Genomic DNA, 18,131 nt, shown 5'->3' with positions numbered 1-18,131 from the left:
CTGCCTGTCCTGAAAAAAGCAAAGAAAAAAAAATCACACTGATAGAGGCTACTTTTGACTATCTCTACTCTGGGGTGGATGGGAGATATGCTCACAGACAGGCTGGCCATACCAGAGTAAGTACCTTGACCAGTGCCTCATTACCTATGGGCCTGTGTGAGAACTGGGTAACGTATTCTATTTTCAGGATTTCTACTTTCTAGTTATGACTCATGAACTTGAGGGAAGGTTTAGCAGACCATTAACATTTTTCTCCATCTTACATTATGCAGAAGGCTAATTTTGCTAAATTTATATCTGCATATATTTGGCACTATAAAGTCATGCCATATTGTACATGTAAACATAATTGGACTTAAGTTTATTTCATAAGCTGTATTAAGCAAAGGGGGGTTAAACTTTAGAAATATCTTTAAAATTTTTTGGTATGTGATATTGTGAGTGTCATTGTAAAAGAAGCACAGATGTTTGGGTACAGTGCCTAAAGAGACTTGATCTTTATAGCTTTGGCATTCAAAGCCTGTGAGTAGTCAAGGGTAACCCTAAAACTCCAGATAGCCATTTGTATTTTTGCTGAATTTGAATTGCCTTTGGAATTGCCACAAACGATAAGCACTTTTTACTTAATTACCCACTGAGTGAGCCTAGTCAACCCCTTGAAAGTCCTCCCCTGTACAGAGCTTTTTTGTACTTGTCTTTGGGTGGGTGCTTTGTGGGGGGAATGTGATGTGATTTTCTAATATTCCTGAGATTAATTTCCCAAAGATTAGAATTCATGTTATTAAATCTAGAAAATGACTGTAGATGAGAGCAAGATTCCTGCAACATAAAAGTCTGATTGTGACCTTGGACATCTTACTTAGCCCATGGGGCTTAGTGTCTTTTATCAGTGAGATGAGACTTAAATGCTAGGGGCAGTGCTCAGAGAGAGTTGGGTGACCAGGGTCACATTAGTTGTTAGGCACTGTCCAGTTTGTTCTGACTCATTATGACCCTGTGTACAGTAGAAGTGAACACTCCCCAGTCCTGAGCCATCATCCCAGTCATTCCTGTTTGAGCCCATTTTTGCAGCCATTGTGTCAATCCATCTCGTTCACTATCTTCCTCATTTTTTGCTGGGCACCTTCTTTACTAAGCTTGATGTCCTTCTGCAGGTCTCGTAAGGTGTCCAAAGTCTGTCAGATGAAATTTTGCCGTCCTAGCTTCTAAGCATTCTGCAGCATGTATTTCTTTCAAGGAAGATTTATTCGTTCTTCTAGAAATTCATGGTATATTCATTATTCTTATCCAAACACCATTATTCAAATGCAACGATTATTTTTCGGTCTTCCTTATCCACTTTCCAGTGCACACATACATGCTTTGGGTTTGTCTTCAAAATTACATCTTAGCCTTTTAACACTTGTACAGCCATGTAATATGTTGTTTTGTCTTTTGAGTGTTGCTTCTTTGGTTGCTGATTGTGGATCCAGGTATATTGAAATCTTTGACAAGTCCATCTTGTTTTATTTATCCTGATGTTAGTTATTGGTTTATGTGATTTTTTTTTAACTCTGCCTTCTTGAACCACCCTTTGAAATACTCTGCTCAGCTCTTTGACTTTATCATTTCTGCTTTTCACTGTAACTTCTCTAGAGCAAGTTTTTAGAGTGTTTTCTAGCTTTCATTTTCTCTTTTGTCTCTTTAATGACCTTTGATTTCTTTATGCACATTGTCCTAGATTTCACCTAGACTCTTCTGCTTTGCCTTCATTCGTGTTGCTGTGTCAAATCTATTCTCGAGATAGTCTCTAAATTCAAGCGCGGATATGCTGAAGCTTGTACTTTGGTTCCCCTGGGCTTGTTTTTATTTTCTGTGGGTTCAAATTTAACATGCAAAGGAACGATGGATGGTCTGTTCTAGAGTAGCCCCTGAACTTGTTTTGGCTGCCGATATTGAGCTCTTCTGCATTGCCTACTCTCACAATATGATCGGTTTCATTCCCATGTATTGCATTTGCCAGTGTCCACATGTACTGACTTCCTGTCAGCACTAACTATTAGTGCATTTCAGCTGGATACATGTTTGGTCAATTTCAGACTACAGAAGCAAAAATCTTAGAATTTCCTCATCTATAGCATTAGCGATTGGTCTGTGAATTTTAATAATGGTTTTATTAGCTGCTTGCCTTGTGTGCATATGGATATTATTCTATCATTGACAGCACTGTGCTCAGATTAGATCTTTACATTTACATGTTCTTTTTGACAATGAATGAAATGCCATTCCTTTTTAATTTGTCAGTACTGAGCATACAGGGCTATCTAATTGTCTGATTCAAAGGGCCAATAACAGGCCATTTGAACTCACTAATGACTTCAGCATATTAATCGTTGTGTATTATTGCAGCAGTTCTCTTTCCTTTGTAGCCATGCCCCTTCAGCAAATGATGACCCTAAAAGTTGTACTTCATCCACATCCTTGAAGTAAACCCTGCCTTGAAGAAGCAGCCCTTCCCCAGTTGTCATTTGCATGCCTTGCACCCTGAGGAGCTCACGTCTAGTATTTTGCCTGGCAGTGTTCTACTACTGTTCAAAAGGTTTCACTGGCTCATTTACTGAAGAGCGGACTCCCAGCTCCTCCTTCCTAGGTAGTCTTAGTGTGAAAGTTTTGTTGAAACTCGTACGCCATGGGTGAACCTGCTAGCATTTGAAACACCAACGGCATATTTTCCAGGATCATAGCAACAAGCACACTGCTAGAGATAGACACACAGATGATGGGTAGCATCACCAGGAGATCCCTTTTTCTAAATTACAATGTTTGAGGCCATCTGATGTCGCCAATATGAGTGTGGCATAATTTAAGGTGTGACACGGATGGTGACAATCCCAACACACCCCATAGTAGATGGTTTTACAAGGTTTTCTTTGCAGCTGATGTTTCAATAAATCCATTTTGGTTTTAAGGTTCAATTGTAGGAAAAATTATGACTTTTTAACTCATGGTATTTGAATTACCACTATTTATATACTTATTTACATTAGAATTTAAGATAGTTCAGGTTAAAATTGATTGTATATAATGAGTATTTAAGCTCTATTTGATTACAAAACTGCATATTAATAATGGTTATTCTGTAGTATGTATCCAATGAGCATTTAAAAGAAATATTTTATACACCTACATGTAATAATAATGTTTGTCATAGCACTAGTTTTTTTAAATTTAACTTTATTTGTGTTTTAAAGAAAAATATATTCTAAATACTATTTTTTGTTGTTGTTTTGCTTTGTTTTATTTTATTTGGGGGCTTATACAGCTCTTATCACACTCCATCCATCCATTGTGTCAAGCACATTTGTACATATGATCATCATTTTCAAAACATTTTCTTTCTACTTGAGCCCTTGGTATTAGCTCTTTTTTACCCCCTCCAACCTCCACCCTCCCTTCATCATGAAACTTTGATAAGATATAAATTATTATTATTTTCTCATGTCTTACATTGACCAATATATCCCTTCACCCACTTTTCTGTTCTTCCTCCCTCTGGGAGGGAATTATATGTAGATCATTGTGATTGGCTCCACATTCTCCCCCCACTTTCCCCTTACCCTCCTGGTATCGCTACTCTCATTACTGGTCTTGAGGGGTTTATCTGGGCTGGATTCCCTGTATTTCAAGCTCTTATCTATACCACTGTACATGCTCTGGTCTAGGTGGATTTTTAAGGTGAAATTGGGGTCATGATAGTGGGGCGGGGGGGTGATAGAGAGGAAGCATTAAGGAACTAGAGGAAAGTTGTATATTTCTGTGGTGATATACTGCCCCCTGACTGTCTTGTCCTTTGTGACACTTCTGTAAGGGGATGTCCAATTGTCTACAGATTTACATATGTACATGCCTATGCCTGTATTTAGACCTCTATAAATGTCCTTTGCCTCCTAGTTCTTTCCTCTTTTCCCTTTTCTCAGTACTGGGTTTTAATTGAACCAATCTGTTTAATTTTAAATCTTCATGAATGATTATTTTAGAAATTTACATGAGATTCCTAGACTGAATGAAATGTCATTTCAATTTGTGCCTCTGGTCTTTCCGAAAGCTATTCAGGTTTCCTTAATATTTCTAGGTGGGGTTTTTTTTGTTGTTGTTGGAAACATTTTCAGTTGCATTTTCCCCACAGAAAATTTTCTGTGACAGTATTCTAGCAGTTGATTTACCTCTTTTGAAAAACAAGATGTAATTTTTTGTTTTGATTTTGATTCTCTCTAACTGTTGTACATTGTTTTGAGATGTGCCTTATTGTTTGTTGTATTAACAATTTACTATGATAATGTCCTCAAAGTCTTCTAGTTTTTATACCTAAGTTTTAACTAAAGATTATTGTTATTGTTAGCTGCTAGTGAATGAACACCCAACTTCCAGTGACCCCATGCATAATGGATAGAAACACTGCCTCATCTGAATTTATCTTAATACCATGGGCGGCGGGTGGGGGTTATTTCCTATACTTCTCCATCTAAAATTTTCTACACATTTTGTGGAACTGAATTTTTAAAAACTGTTGAAAACAAATTTTTGTCCTCATAATTTTCTTGAATCGAACTCAATCAAAGATATTGAAGATTTAATTACTAATAATATCATTCATTCTGAGTACCTGGTCATGTTTGAAAAATGCTAATTTGGGGATAAAGACAACAGTTTATTCTATCTTCTTTGTGTTTCTTCTGTGTGCGTACCTACTGGACCCTGTGAGCATATTTAGCAAATTCATCTGATGGAGAGCCTGCTGTTTCTCCTGCTCACATTTCTCTCAGTTGTTGGAGACTGAGTCTTTTGTCAGGGAGGCTGCAAAGCAAACTGTTTTATATTCTGGGGTAACTCACTTCCCCAAAGATCCAAGAGGAGATACTTTTTATACCTTCGTAAACATTTCGTGCAACTTAAGTGTTATTTTCCTGCTCATAAAATTCTGTTGACTTAACTGATAAGAGGAGTTAGACTCTTAATTCTGAAATAATGATCTAAGAAGTGAGCATAAAATAAATGATGACTGTATAATGTATTTGTGTAGCCTTTATCTGTTTGTTGCTAAAATTTGTGAGTAACTGAATTCCAACTCTATACCTTTTCAAGTGTTATATGAACATTGTAGGGATTGCATGTTTTGACTATATTACACTTATGAAAAGAAAAAATATTGTGTTCATAAAGTTTTTTGTTCTTAAATAAAATAGAATAAAGCTGGAGTCACAGTCATGATTTTCTCTAGCTTTCTAATATATATTTAGTAATAAACCTTAAAATATAATGTGTATGAGACTCGCCTTGGATTCTGTTAACAAATTAAGATTTTTTTAAAATTTTGTAGTGTATCATTAAATCACTAAGTGTAAGCTTAATTGTAGCTAGGTAGATTCAGGAAGCATAAACCATTTTTTTATGCTGAGCCATTTATGTAAATTTTGTGATATTTAATTGTTAACTAAAAAAGAATATAGATAGCTATAGCTTAACATCCAAGATAAGTTCTGTGAAATAGGACTTCATGTGACTTGCATGTTGTATGAACACTTCTGTCTGAGAGGCATGGGGCTCCCAGGAACATGTGGGTTGTTGAACAGCTCCTACTGTGGTTACTCTGGTTCAACCTGACATTTTGCCTTTTCTTTTAAGCCTGAGGTTCTCAACCTGTGGGTCACAACCCCTTTGGTGGTTGAACAACCCTTTCACAGGGGTCACCCAATTCATAACAGTCAGTAGAAAAATTACAGTGATGAAGTAGCAAGGAAAATAACTTTATGGTTGGGGGGTCACCACAACATGAGGAACTGTATTAAAGGGTCACGGCATTGGGAAGGTTGAGAACCACTGTTTTTAAACCATCTGCAGGGAGATCTGTAATAACCTACCTGGGCGGAGGGGGGATGACTGAAGGGACCAAGAGTATCCAGGTGCTCAACTGGACCACACAGGGAAAAACACAGGGACTAAATTTACTGAGATGTGGGAGTTGAGTGGGTACCAGGGTTGGGAGTTTAAGCTTGGTCTCCAACACCACAGATCAGGTGACTTTTGGGGTACGTGCAGCAGCCAGGCAGAAGTAGAGCTCTGATGTCCAGATGAAGGTCCAGCTTGGTACTCAGACACCTAAGTGTCTACTTCTCTGGGTGTGTGTGCAGTTGGGTTGCTTGAATGAACATTAAATGAGACATTAGTGTATTTGAAATTTTAGATCATTTCAGTTAACATAAAAAACCATGGAAAACAAAAATGAAATTTGGCAAAATGTTTCTGCTTTAAAAATGTTTGTGTTAGTATACATGGATGAAGATGAAGTCTTTATGAGCATTTCAAAAAGAATTTTTCAGAGCTGTAACATAAAAACATGGAATTTTGGAACAAGAAAAGATGTAACTGATGACCTGGGTTAACCTGGTAATTTTATAGATGAAGGAAATTTAGAATATCAGAATGATGTCAAGTTGATTTGCTGGCTCCTGATATAATACTGAGTGTACTATCATGGCATAGAGGGAGATGTAGTCTCTCTGAAACTTTCACAAGTGCATACACACTGTTTAGGAGAAAGAAGTGTTGAACCTGATCAACCTGTGTTATAAATAAGAATTATATTTATTGGATATTTTATAGTTTGCCGTTGGTAAAATTCCCATCTCTACGTGGGATATTCTAAAACCATACTTAACTGGTAATGCTTAAAAATTACAGAAAACAAAACACATTCATTCTTATTTTTCTATACTTAGGTTATTAATATGAAAACATTGTTAGAATTTTCTTGAAAATATACAACTAGAATGTAAGAACTTGAATTCTTGTCATTCTTTGCAAGTAGTGATTAAAGATAATTTCTCCTTTGCTGTTGTGCACTTTTAAAAGGTGTTTTTCTTTTCTTTTCTTTTTTTTCTTTTTTATTTATATGGAGCGTTAGTTTAAATTTACATTAGAGTACTTTCTGGGCTTATCCTCATTGAATTTTGTGTTTTTCTTTTAGCTTTGGCAAGCGTTCTGCAGGAAGCTTTAGGCGTGGCTGTGAATGCATTGTTTTAGAGCCTTCTGAAATGATTGTGGTAAGAATACTCTAAAGATTTCCAACTTTATAAAGTAAAGGCACTTTACTAAAACTACTTACAATGCACTATATTTTATACTATCAGATATAAGTATTTTATGACTTATTATGGATTTGTAATAACGATGCAATGATTATTTGCACAATTTAATTAAATGTAAAAGACATTTAAAAATGGACAAGTGCCTGTGTTCTGTGTTTCAGCTCTGTAACTTGATCTATTTAACTCAAATTGTGGGAGTAGTTTTGAATTGTAGGATTTTAGCTCTCCAAATGTTGAATAAAATGAATGATTAACATCAAATGAACTACAGTAGTAATCTTCAGGGAGCAATGAACATAAATTCACTTAAGAAACTGGGGAAAAAATAGAGGGCTAGTGTGCTGGTTAACATCTTACGCTTTTAACTAAATGGTGTAATTTTAAAACTGTATAAAACAGACTATCTCCAAATCAAATAATGTTAAAAGGTATTAGCAACAAAATTATGTTTTTAAAACTTTGAAAGGGCTTGTCATGCTTGTTTACTGTATAAAAATCATTTTAAAACAGGATACTATATACAGTACTACTTTTCAAAAATCATAGATGAAAAAATTATTTTCCAGGACAATTGATGTTGATACTTTCATTATCTACCAGCCCATCTTGAAAAATGTCATTTGTAAAGTAAAAGTTGCCTAATATTGGTGACTCTGAAAGATGACCTGAAGTATTTGATAAAGGAACCCAGATGTATTTACAGAGAAGATTTAAGGTTCTTCCCCATGATATCATAGAGGAAATTCTAACAGAGAACTTCCTCATTGGAGTTAGTGAAAATACTTAGTAAAATTTCACAAAAATTTACTCTGAAGTGGGAAAGTAGAAGGGAAGCAAGTGAAGATTTAGGATTGGTCAAAATGCTGGTGGATCTAGAAGGCTTCCCATCATCCTAAACATTCTAGAGCTCCGATGGAGATTTTCACCTTCGCTAGTTCAGTTTTAGGAGTTCTTTGAAGGATTTTTGATCTTTTAAATACTTGGAGCATTTGACACTAGCCAGCACTACAGAAACTAGTGTAAGTACAGTTTTTGAGTCCAAGCATCCCTATGTTGTGAGCAGTCACACTTCAAATATATGTAACGAAGATTACATTACTCTTGCTTTCCATTGTTAGTTCACTCATCAGCCTTCCTAAAATAAGAGAAAAAGAAGAAAAAAAACTAAAGTCATAGAATGAAAGTAGGACAAGAAACACTTAGGTAATCTACCAAAGCCAATCTCTGCTTGAGTCATTTGGGATTTGCTGCCCCGCCCTGTGCTTACATACTTCAAATAATTGTACTCCAGTTAAGACAATGTGGCAGTTCCTTTCCCATGTATTCTTATCCTAGGAGATCTTCTGTGACTGAATCAGTACAAAGACTACTGAAACTGCCCTCATTGAAACTACAGGAAACTCAGAATTTCCCATATTGTCCTAAGTGGAACTGAAAATGCCCTTTCATAAAAAGAAAAGTTAGTCAAAAAGAGTGGCAGAGAAGTCAAACACACTTAAGGTCTGCCTTGATATTTAACTACAGATGCCTTTGCAGAAAGAATGAATATAGTCTATCTGTAAAGTCTTTGTTTTCTCCCTGTGCCTAATCTTTATAAGGCATGTTGTGTTTAGAGAAATTAAGGTGGGTTTTTTGTTTGTTTGTTTGTTTGTTTTTTGGGGGGTGACCAATTTTAGGTGGACTATATGGATGAAAATGAAGAATATTTTCAGCGTCAAGCTTCTCATAGACAGTCTCGAAGGAGATTTAGGAAAATCAACCAGAAAGGTGAAAGACAAACTATCATTGACACTGTGGATCCGTACCCTGTGGGCAAGCCACCTTTGCCTCGAGGCTACCATACGGTAAGTTTCCAAAGCAGAATATTTTTATTTATATTTAGTTTATATCTAATTACACCTTTAGTTTTTACTGGTAGTTTCATAGAAAGGCATTTTACATTTTCTATTTTTAATGAATAATTATTGAAAGAGCAGATTTTACTAGAAACACAAGATAAAGTTTTTAGCTTTGAAGATGCTGAAAGGCATTACCTTTTTTGTTTCTTAAAATACCTTTGAGGATTAGCATAGTGTTAAGCATAGAAAATGTAGCATCTTTTCTTGAGTTCCTATTTTAAAGTTTGATTCCCTTAAAATGTTTGGTATCATATCAGTTTTTTATTAAGAGCTTGTATGTAAAAATTGCATGTTAGGTTTTTATTTCACTATGGGCATATTGTCTGATAATTCTTTTTGGTTGTTTTTAATGCACTGAAGTGAGATAAGAATAATTTGAAAAGCACTTTTAAAATCTAAGTCACTGTGAAAATCCTCTGAAGTATTTCTATTAGGTTCTGATACTCTTAATGTTGCAACTCACTTGGTTGTTATTTATTTCATTGACAATTGAACTGATTTTTATTTTTAAAGAAACTGGATACATTTATTATACACTTTGTGCAAGACCTTCATTAAGTTTCTTTTAGAGCCTTATTTTTTATGCGTAAATGCTCTTTACAAGTGTCCTCTTATGGGTAACCCAAAATATAGGCAGTCCCCACTTTACAAACAAGTTCTGTTCCTAAATCTTTTATTAAATTGAATTTGTTTGTAAGTTAGAGCAATGAGATAGGGGTTTCTATCTTGTCCATTAAGCAAATATTTATCATAGCATGCAGCATATAATGTACCTTTCTACTTATAAAAAAATTAAAGAAATACTTCTGGAGTCATAATTACTTCTTGGTGGTGATTGTAATGATGATGATATTGTTGTTTCGGTATCACAAAGTAACACCAGTTTACTATTTTCTACATGTCAATCTTTTAATATAATGGGCTTTTCTGAGGTTAATTCTTAACTACAGGTTGTATGTAAGTTGAATGTTCACAACTTGGGACTACCTGTAATTATAAATATATTTGACAGTGTTTTTAACTGAAAGTAGCTTGAGTTTATGGCTATGCCATAAGTAAATCAAGGATTGCTTATCAATTCATAGAATCCCATTACATGGATAAGCATGTGATTTTAATTTTCAGATAAAAAACAAAAGACAATTGACATCTATTTTACATCTTATTTCTTATTTTTCTTATCTAGACATTTCTTCCAAAGAATATTTATCAATATAGGATGCATAGGAATTTGTATGTGGAATTAAAATGATTCATTTGATTTGTAACTTTTAAGAGCTATGATATATTTTCTATCTACACACCATATACTCTAAGACAGCCCCTTGTATTTGTATATTTCATGTCACGTTGCTGACCAGCTAGCAACTTCCTTCTCCCACTACCCTTGCACGGTTTTAATTTAACATGAAATTCCTAGCTGAATCATTCTATTGATCCCATTTGGAAAGGGTGACTTTTTACTCATCACAAAGAGCTTTGTTTGCCTGCTGGGGAGACAATGTGGTATTTACAGAAAACACACACTCACAAAAACTCTGAAAGGTTTTCCATTAACATTGTCTCTAAAAGAGGGTAATATTTTTAGTGTTACAGCAGCATATTAGGAGGAAATAGCATTAAAATTTTCATACCTATTAATAGTATAATGTGTGATATAATATTGTAGCCTAATATGAATATTGTTAGTAACCTGTCTGCTTCAGAGTTGTTTAACTACTAAGAGGAAGTGTGGATTACTTAGAATTTTGTGTGAACATTTATTGGTTTAATTTTATATTTATATATGTCACAGATATGTGAAGATAATCATTTCATAATTATTTCTTCCCCTTGCTATTCTGAGTTTAAAAAAGTGGTAATTCGCTTTTTTGAGTCATTATTACAAGGTCTTTTAAAAGTTGTTTTCAAAATGTCTTACCAGGTTAGCAGGTACTTTTTATTTTTATTTATTTATTTTTTCCCCAGCAAGTACTTTTTAAGTAGAAGAGTATTACGAGGAATATTTCAGCCTGTTACTATAAATCATGTACTAATTCACTAATATGTGACCTGTTGGAGTTAATTTTACTATGGATTAACATTGGAAACAACATGGTCATAATTAAATGTATTTGATCCTTTTCTTCTTGGAGAAATGATTTTAAATTACATGTGTGTGTATATGGATTATTTTACCTAAATATGTGATTTTAAAATAGAGCGAGAATCAGACTTTATTTTGTATGTACATTACACCACATGGTAAAAAGGGAATTCAGTGAAAACAGTTAGTCTTCATAAACCTTAAGTTTAATTCCTTATTGTTAATAGAAACCTTTCCCTTTGGATAAAATTGACTAGCAAGGAGGGACTCTGAGCGAATAGTTTAAAGGATTGCATGATCATACTTCATGGTGATTAAAAATGATTACAAGAACATTTTTAACGCATGGCCCAAGAACGTAGAAAACATGCATATAGCCAATTCTATGTAGTCATCCGTAACCTAAGTTTACCATGTCTTCGTTTGGGCAGATATACTATAGCATGTCTGATAATGTTCATCTTTTCCTTTCCTTCTTTATGGCTCTCCTTTCATTTTGGCTCAAAGGAATGCACTAAATCTCAGGTATTGTAATTTGTGTGTGGTCTACTAACCCTAACTCTAAGTTTGTGAATTTGCATTGTAACTAACGGGTTTTAATATTGGTGTATTTTGCTTGTTCTTGTCCTTTACTTTGACTCAGTAAAATCTCTTAAACGTCAAACCATTAATGGTGAAGAATAGATGATGGCAGACGCTGCTTTATTTGTGCAGGTTTGGGGGCAGACTGCCCACCATTAAAGACTAAAAGTGCAGCCTACTTACTTTTAAGTTATTCTTAAATAATATGTTTTCCAAATAAAGGAAATGAAAAGGAGCAGATGGATAGACATAGTGGAATCTTATTGTTTGAAGCCTTATAAGAAATCTACTAGAAATTCACATTTTAAGTCCTATTGGTGACAAAGCTTTGGAGTTCGGGGATGCCAATGGCTGAGCAGATTGGGAGTCCTCTGGTAACATGTTAGTCAGTAGAGGTGCTTAGTCAAAAAGTTAGTGAAAAATCTTATCTCATATTTTATTTGGGAATTGTTCGTAATCAAATTCATGCATTTGTTTCATTCTACATTTTAACTGTGGTCTAAAATAGTAGTCTTGCTTTTCATGCTAATATTTGACTAACATAAAAAATAATGGGAATTTGGAGTTAAGGAAGAAAAAGGTATCTATCTCTAATAAAATTTTATGTTGTTTTTCTTATTGTGTGGGACAAAGATCATGAGTAATAGAATCCACATTAAAGGTAGCGTGTCTAAAATATAATGACTATGATAGTAGCCTTGCCTAATAACATGAACCATTTATAAAAATTTCCAAAATAGTAGAGGACTATTGCTTTATGCTTCATAAAATAGAATTCATATGAGTATTAAATTATCACAGATACCATGATGTTGTCTTTTAATAGTGTTAATTAAAAATTAAAAATGATGAGATTACTCAGAACTGTTTTTTAGAAGGAAAAAAAGTATCAGTCTTTAATATTTTAACTTCAAATGGATACTCTAAAAATGTATAGCTTTGTATTTTAAAAGATGCAACAATAAGCAATTTATACCTCTCTTAGAAAGACAAAATGTGCCAATTAGTCAAATTCCAATATAAAACTAGGAGTGGAGTTTGTCGTGTGTCCCAAGTTATGCTGCATACCTTATCTCTATTTAAAAACCAGATGTAGTTCAGGGATTAGGGGATGATACCAGTGCCCAAATTCTGAACAGCCAGTCTGTCAAAAGCTATGGATGCTAGAAGAAGCCCCAAATCCATTTACTGAGTCTCTGCCTGATGTGTCCCCACTATCCCTAGACTAGGAATGTGAAAGCCAAATAATACCAGGCAAAGAGCATTATAACGTGGATTTTAGCATCTGAACTTAGACTGCAATGTCACGTCTCCCTTCCGAGCCAGTTTCAATTTATTCTAAAATTTTCATATCCTCTACTTTTTCAGCTTGAAGTCCTTCTCTGTTTTATATGGTCATTGTTGCTGCATCCTTTTTTTGTGTGTTTTTTTTGCCCATGGTTTGTGTGTTTTTCTGTATACAGAAGTCAGGATGGGTGGATTTATGAAGACAGTAACTGGATTAATATTTATCTGGGAGCAAGGAAAGAGGAGGTTCCTGGGAATGGGTAGTCAATGACAATGGGTGCAAGAAGGAAGAAAATATACCAAATTTGATTGTGGTGATGATTGCATAACACTACTTAGTATGATTGAACTACTGAATTGTATGTGTTAATTATAGCTCAATACTGCTAATTTAAAATATAAAATAGATAGTGATTATTTCTTCAGAAACGTGATTTCTCTTGTAGTCCATCAAGAGTGTTTTCAGGACCTTTTCACTCCCCAAAGCAAGTGTGTGGAGCTTGTAGAGAAAGTGAGCACTTTGAAATTCAGTGAGAAGGGAACATTGGAGACAACTTTCATTAACATGCTCTTAAATTTTGATGAGTTGCGGTTGAGGCTGTGTTTCATACTGGCAGGAAAGAGAATGTGCCATGGGTTCTCAGTCTTACTGCGGGTAAAGGCTGCACACAGGTAGTAGAAGAAGGTCCCTAAAGAGACTAGCAGCTTGAGAGGCTGACTTGGCACTTCAGGCAGGTAAATGATTGTAGCTTACCTGTCTCCAGGCTCAGGATATGGCTGGGAATAAAAACCTCTTGTTTAATTTACCCACAATTTCTAGTTTATTCTTGACACTTGCGTAGTTGGGAAATCTGAATTCCATATAAAGATAGGAGAAGAAGTAGGACTTAAGGGGGAGGAAGGTTTAAAGCCTGGCCTTCTATAACTTTTTACCTTATTCGAGACATATGTGAAGATGTTACATACCTGCCTTCCTTATTCCTCTGTTCTGTTTATAAAAACAAACAAAACCCTAAAAACCCTTCTTCCCCTTTCCCACTCTATCTCTGTTCTCTTCCCAATTTGGAGAAAACAAAAATTGAATAGATATGAGACTGAAGAGCAGAGATCAGCTTGCTTTGCCTAAATTGTGGAGAATATGTGTGCCAAGTTGACATTTCACAAACTTCCAGCTTTTCTAAATTGGTTCCAAAATTATATTTCCCACCCCTTTTTAGGTTCTGATTGACAAAGCATCCTAACCCCAAACTTAACCAAAAGAGCATGACCATATATATATATTTGAATTAGCAGGATTTGAACATTGTTTAACAAAACATAGTTTCCATTGATGAAAACATTTGAAATAATGCAAGCTCATCAATAATGTAAAAGAACATTCTCATATGCTTAATAGTAGTCCTTGTTATGTGAATGTACACTTCAGAGTTACATGCAATATATTTGACTTCTTCAGTCGATTAGGCTTAAAGTTCTCATTACAGATATAAACAAATAATAGAAAATAGTACATAAAGTTAAGTTAATAAAATAGAAGTTGAATGCAGTGTAACAATGCAGGCTTACGGGAAGTTTTTCTCCGAAGATCAGTGATAAATGTATCCACTGCCGTTCAGTTGATTCCGACTTAGAACAACCTTATAGGGCAGAGTTAAACTACTCCCTGGAGTTTCTGAGGTTGTCAATTTTTACAGGAACACAAAACCTCACAATTTAGTCCGTGCTACTGAATAACAAGAGAAAGTGTTTTGCGTGCTGTAGGCAGTCCCTTTGGGTATCTACTGTAAGGGGCTTCAAAAAATTTATGTAAAAATTAGATTAAAAGGTAATGGAATTTCCCCAGAAACACTTTGAAGCCCTCTACCATATATTATGAAGGATTGTATCAATAGCATATTACATATAACTATATCTTATATTTAAAGTCTATATACAAGTAGAAATTACCAAAATTGAGAAAATAGAAATGTTCATATATAAGAGAAGGTTCTCACTTATTTTCAGCGAATTTATAGTTTCTCAGGGAATACAGATAAATACATGGGAAGCTAAAATATCAGAAGTCCTACAGAGGTACATAGCAGGGCCGTTTGAGGAATCAGGGATGATTTCCTGAACAGTGTTAATGCCTTGATGCAAAAGAATATATTGTGCACAGAAGGAATCTCATTTGTTGAGAGACCTAAAGGCTGGCGTTTGGAAGCCATACTGGGCAGTGAGGTCTTTTGCAAAAACTCTTTGGAGACTGAAGGACAGAGTGTGTTCCGAGATTCACTTTGAGGAAAACTATTCTGCCTCCAGGATGGAATGGATTTGGGGGTTGGAGCAGCAAGGGAGTAGGGCCTGCATGTCTTGATTAGAATAATGAAAATGGAATGGAAGTGGTGGCCAGAATTTAACTGGTTGCCATAAGCATTAACTGTAGAGGGATTTAAGTGATATCCAGAGAGAAGAAAATAGTGATACTTATGTTTTAAACTACAACTATATAAAGCTCTTACCGTATATACTCAAGTATAAGCTGACCCAAATATCAGCGGAGGCACCTAATTTTGCCACCAAAACTGCATTTAAAATGTGCTGAAAATTTTGACTTATACTCAGTAATTCATTAAATTCCTATGATTGTATTTGTGGGCCATGATTTCTAGTCTAGTAGTGTTTAATGGAGAGCCCCAGTGCCATTGTGGTTACTCATTGGGCTGTGATTTGTAGGATTGGCAAATCAAAACCACCAGCAGTTCTGAGGGAGAAAGACGGGATTTTCTATTCCCATAAACAGTTACACTCCCGGAAATGCACAGGGACAGTTCTATCTTGTCCTGTAGCATCTGTGTGAGTCTGTCCTGACTCAATACTGAGTTTGGTTTTTTGAGTGGTTGGCTTTATGCTATATCATAGATTCCCATATTTGTTTGGCCCTTTACAGAAAAAGAATTATTTGGCACCTACTCCTGGCATTTATACATTATTTTTGTATGAAAGCCCATAATCTAGGATCAAGTGTAGGTATCTGCTTTTGTGGTCCTTCTAGATAGCAGCCACCAGCCTGGGCTTGGGGTTGAGGGGTGGGCTGCCACCCACTTTGGGAAACAATGAACACTAGTACTGGAAGTGGTAGTTCCAGACTGAGAAAATGGCATGGGGCCCCATCTGATCTCCTCTGGCTACACAAGGAGGAGAATCCCACTCTGTCTGCCACAGTGGGATTCCTATGAGGCCGAGGTCAGACATGTCTGCATCCTGCATTTTTCTTTATCCTGGTCTCACACCAACCGTCTCATGCAGGCCACTCTACTTCTCTGCTGCATTCTGTGCGGACAGTGGCCACATAGAACTCCCAGGCAATACCTATTATATGGGCTTATTAGAGAAGCTAACTGGTTTTTTTTAAAAAAAAGTCAAAGATACAGTTATTTTGTATGCCACACCTCTTCTCAGCCATGCGGGCAGTCATGCCTCTCCCTGGTCCTCTCAACACTCACTGTCATGGAGTCAGTGCTGACCCAGCAACACCCCCACGCCCACCCCGTGCGTTTCTGAGGTTATAACTATTTATGGGAGTAGAAAGCCCAGTCTTTGTCCTACAGGCCTACTGGTGCTTTAGAACTGCCCACTGCATAACCACTACACCCCCAGCATTAGCCATTTGCCCCCTTGTGCTCTGCCTTCTTCAGTGGGCCAGGAAGCTCACCAGCTGCTCTGCCCCATGGTGTCAGTGCTGCTCCTTTTAAACTGTCTTGTGGCTTTTGTGCCCTCTCATGGCTTTTGCCACTTCACACAGGGGTTGGCTCTTCTTTATTGATGTTTGGAGGATTCTCTTTCTCACTTTAAAACCCAGTGGAATGGCAAAACCGATCATGTGGCGGGTCCTGCACATTTTATTTGTATGATCTTATGGAGTCATTTGGTGGGAGTTGCAACAACTGAGGATCGATGAGCCATTCTTTAACACAAGAAAGCCCAAAAGAAATAAACAATGAAACTGGGTAAAAAGGATAGAAAAGAGACACCATGTGGAGGGCACAGCACCTTAGAGAAGTGTGATTTGTATATTTTTTAGTCACGGGTTTTTTCTAGATACTGCTTTTTTGTGCATGCCTAGGAGCATAAATTTGTGTCAGTCTATTCAAGAGAGGTGTCAGAACAGCATGTCCTTGGTTCCCGTGGTCCTTTGCAGCAGGGTTACTGTATCCTCATCATCGCGAGCATGTTGTATTTTCAAATCCTTTAGAAAGCTCCCAGTGGAAAGGTCTCTGAACAATGGGTGCATGTAACGCTCTGGGCTGTATGTGCTGCATCTTCTGCTGAAATACAGCATGTTTAAACTGCTGCAGTGGTTTCAGCCTCCTTGCTTTGGGGGACAGTTTCTCTTTCTTTCAGTTATAACCAGGTATTTGTGTTGATTTAATTTATACAGACCAGGAAATTCTACCATAGAACATGTATAGAAATTGAAATGCAAATCAGGAAATAACTTGAAACAAGAGATGATCTCTCTCGCGCTATTAACAGCATGCTTTGCTAATTCATACAAAGCAGTTGAGAGTAGTATGCAGTGTGCTGTTTACCCAAGTTGAGCTTCTATCGGAGGATGTCTATTTTTATATATTACATCATCTCTGCTGCAGAACTCCAGTGTCCACTGGGATTTAATGTTCTTTCATTCCGTTTGGAAAGAAAGCTGCTATTGATGTCTTAATTGGATCCAACTTTTGATTGCACTTGGAAATTGAATGTAATGAGGCTGTTGTGTAGCAAGTCATGCAATATTTCAAGCAATTTATTTGTCGAAAGATCACCACCACTTTGTCCTGCCTCTAATGTGAATGCAGGTGATCTCTCTGTATGTTTTAAATATACCGTATGTACTTGTGTATAAGCAGAGCTTCCCAGCACATTTTTAATGCAGTTTTTGTGGTAAAATGAGGTGCTTCAGCTGATTTTCGGTTGACTTATACTTGAGTATATATGGTCCATGGCTCAGCTTATACTCGAGTATATATGGTACACGGCTAAATTTTAGCTTGTAGTCACAGTAGCCAGGATCCTTTTCATGTGGGGTTGCTTTATCAACTGTGTGGGTGTGGCCTTTTGCTTTTCTTTCTTTCCATAAGATTTTGCAGTGCAACATGCTGATTTGAAAAATGGAGA

General features: G+C 36.1%; 1 protein-coding gene across 1 annotated transcript in view; it reads left to right on the top strand.

Annotated features, from left to right (window-relative positions):
- Positions 1 to 18,131, top strand: part of RAPGEF2 (Rap guanine nucleotide exchange factor 2) — a 271,237-nt gene that overhangs the window by 131,676 nt on the left and 121,430 nt on the right. The window contains exons 5-7 of the mRNA XM_045295760.1: positions 7,004 to 7,079; positions 8,801 to 8,968; positions 11,616 to 11,633. Of these exons, the coding sequence (XP_045151695.1) occupies positions 7,004 to 7,079; positions 8,801 to 8,968; positions 11,616 to 11,633 (262 nt within the window). The remainder of the gene's footprint in view (positions 1 to 7,003; positions 7,080 to 8,800; positions 8,969 to 11,615; positions 11,634 to 18,131) is intronic.

The sequence above is a fragment of the Echinops telfairi genome, unplaced genomic scaffold, assembly GCF_000313985.2.
Source record: "Echinops telfairi isolate 266 unplaced genomic scaffold, ASM31398v2 ScPeMD7_5868;HRSCAF=6743_0, whole genome shotgun sequence".
NCBI classification, from domain to species: Eukaryota; Metazoa; Chordata; class Mammalia; order Afrosoricida; family Tenrecidae; genus Echinops; species Echinops telfairi.
The sequence above is the reverse complement of the archived record's forward strand: the minus strand, read 5'-3'. Positions and strand labels throughout refer to the sequence as shown.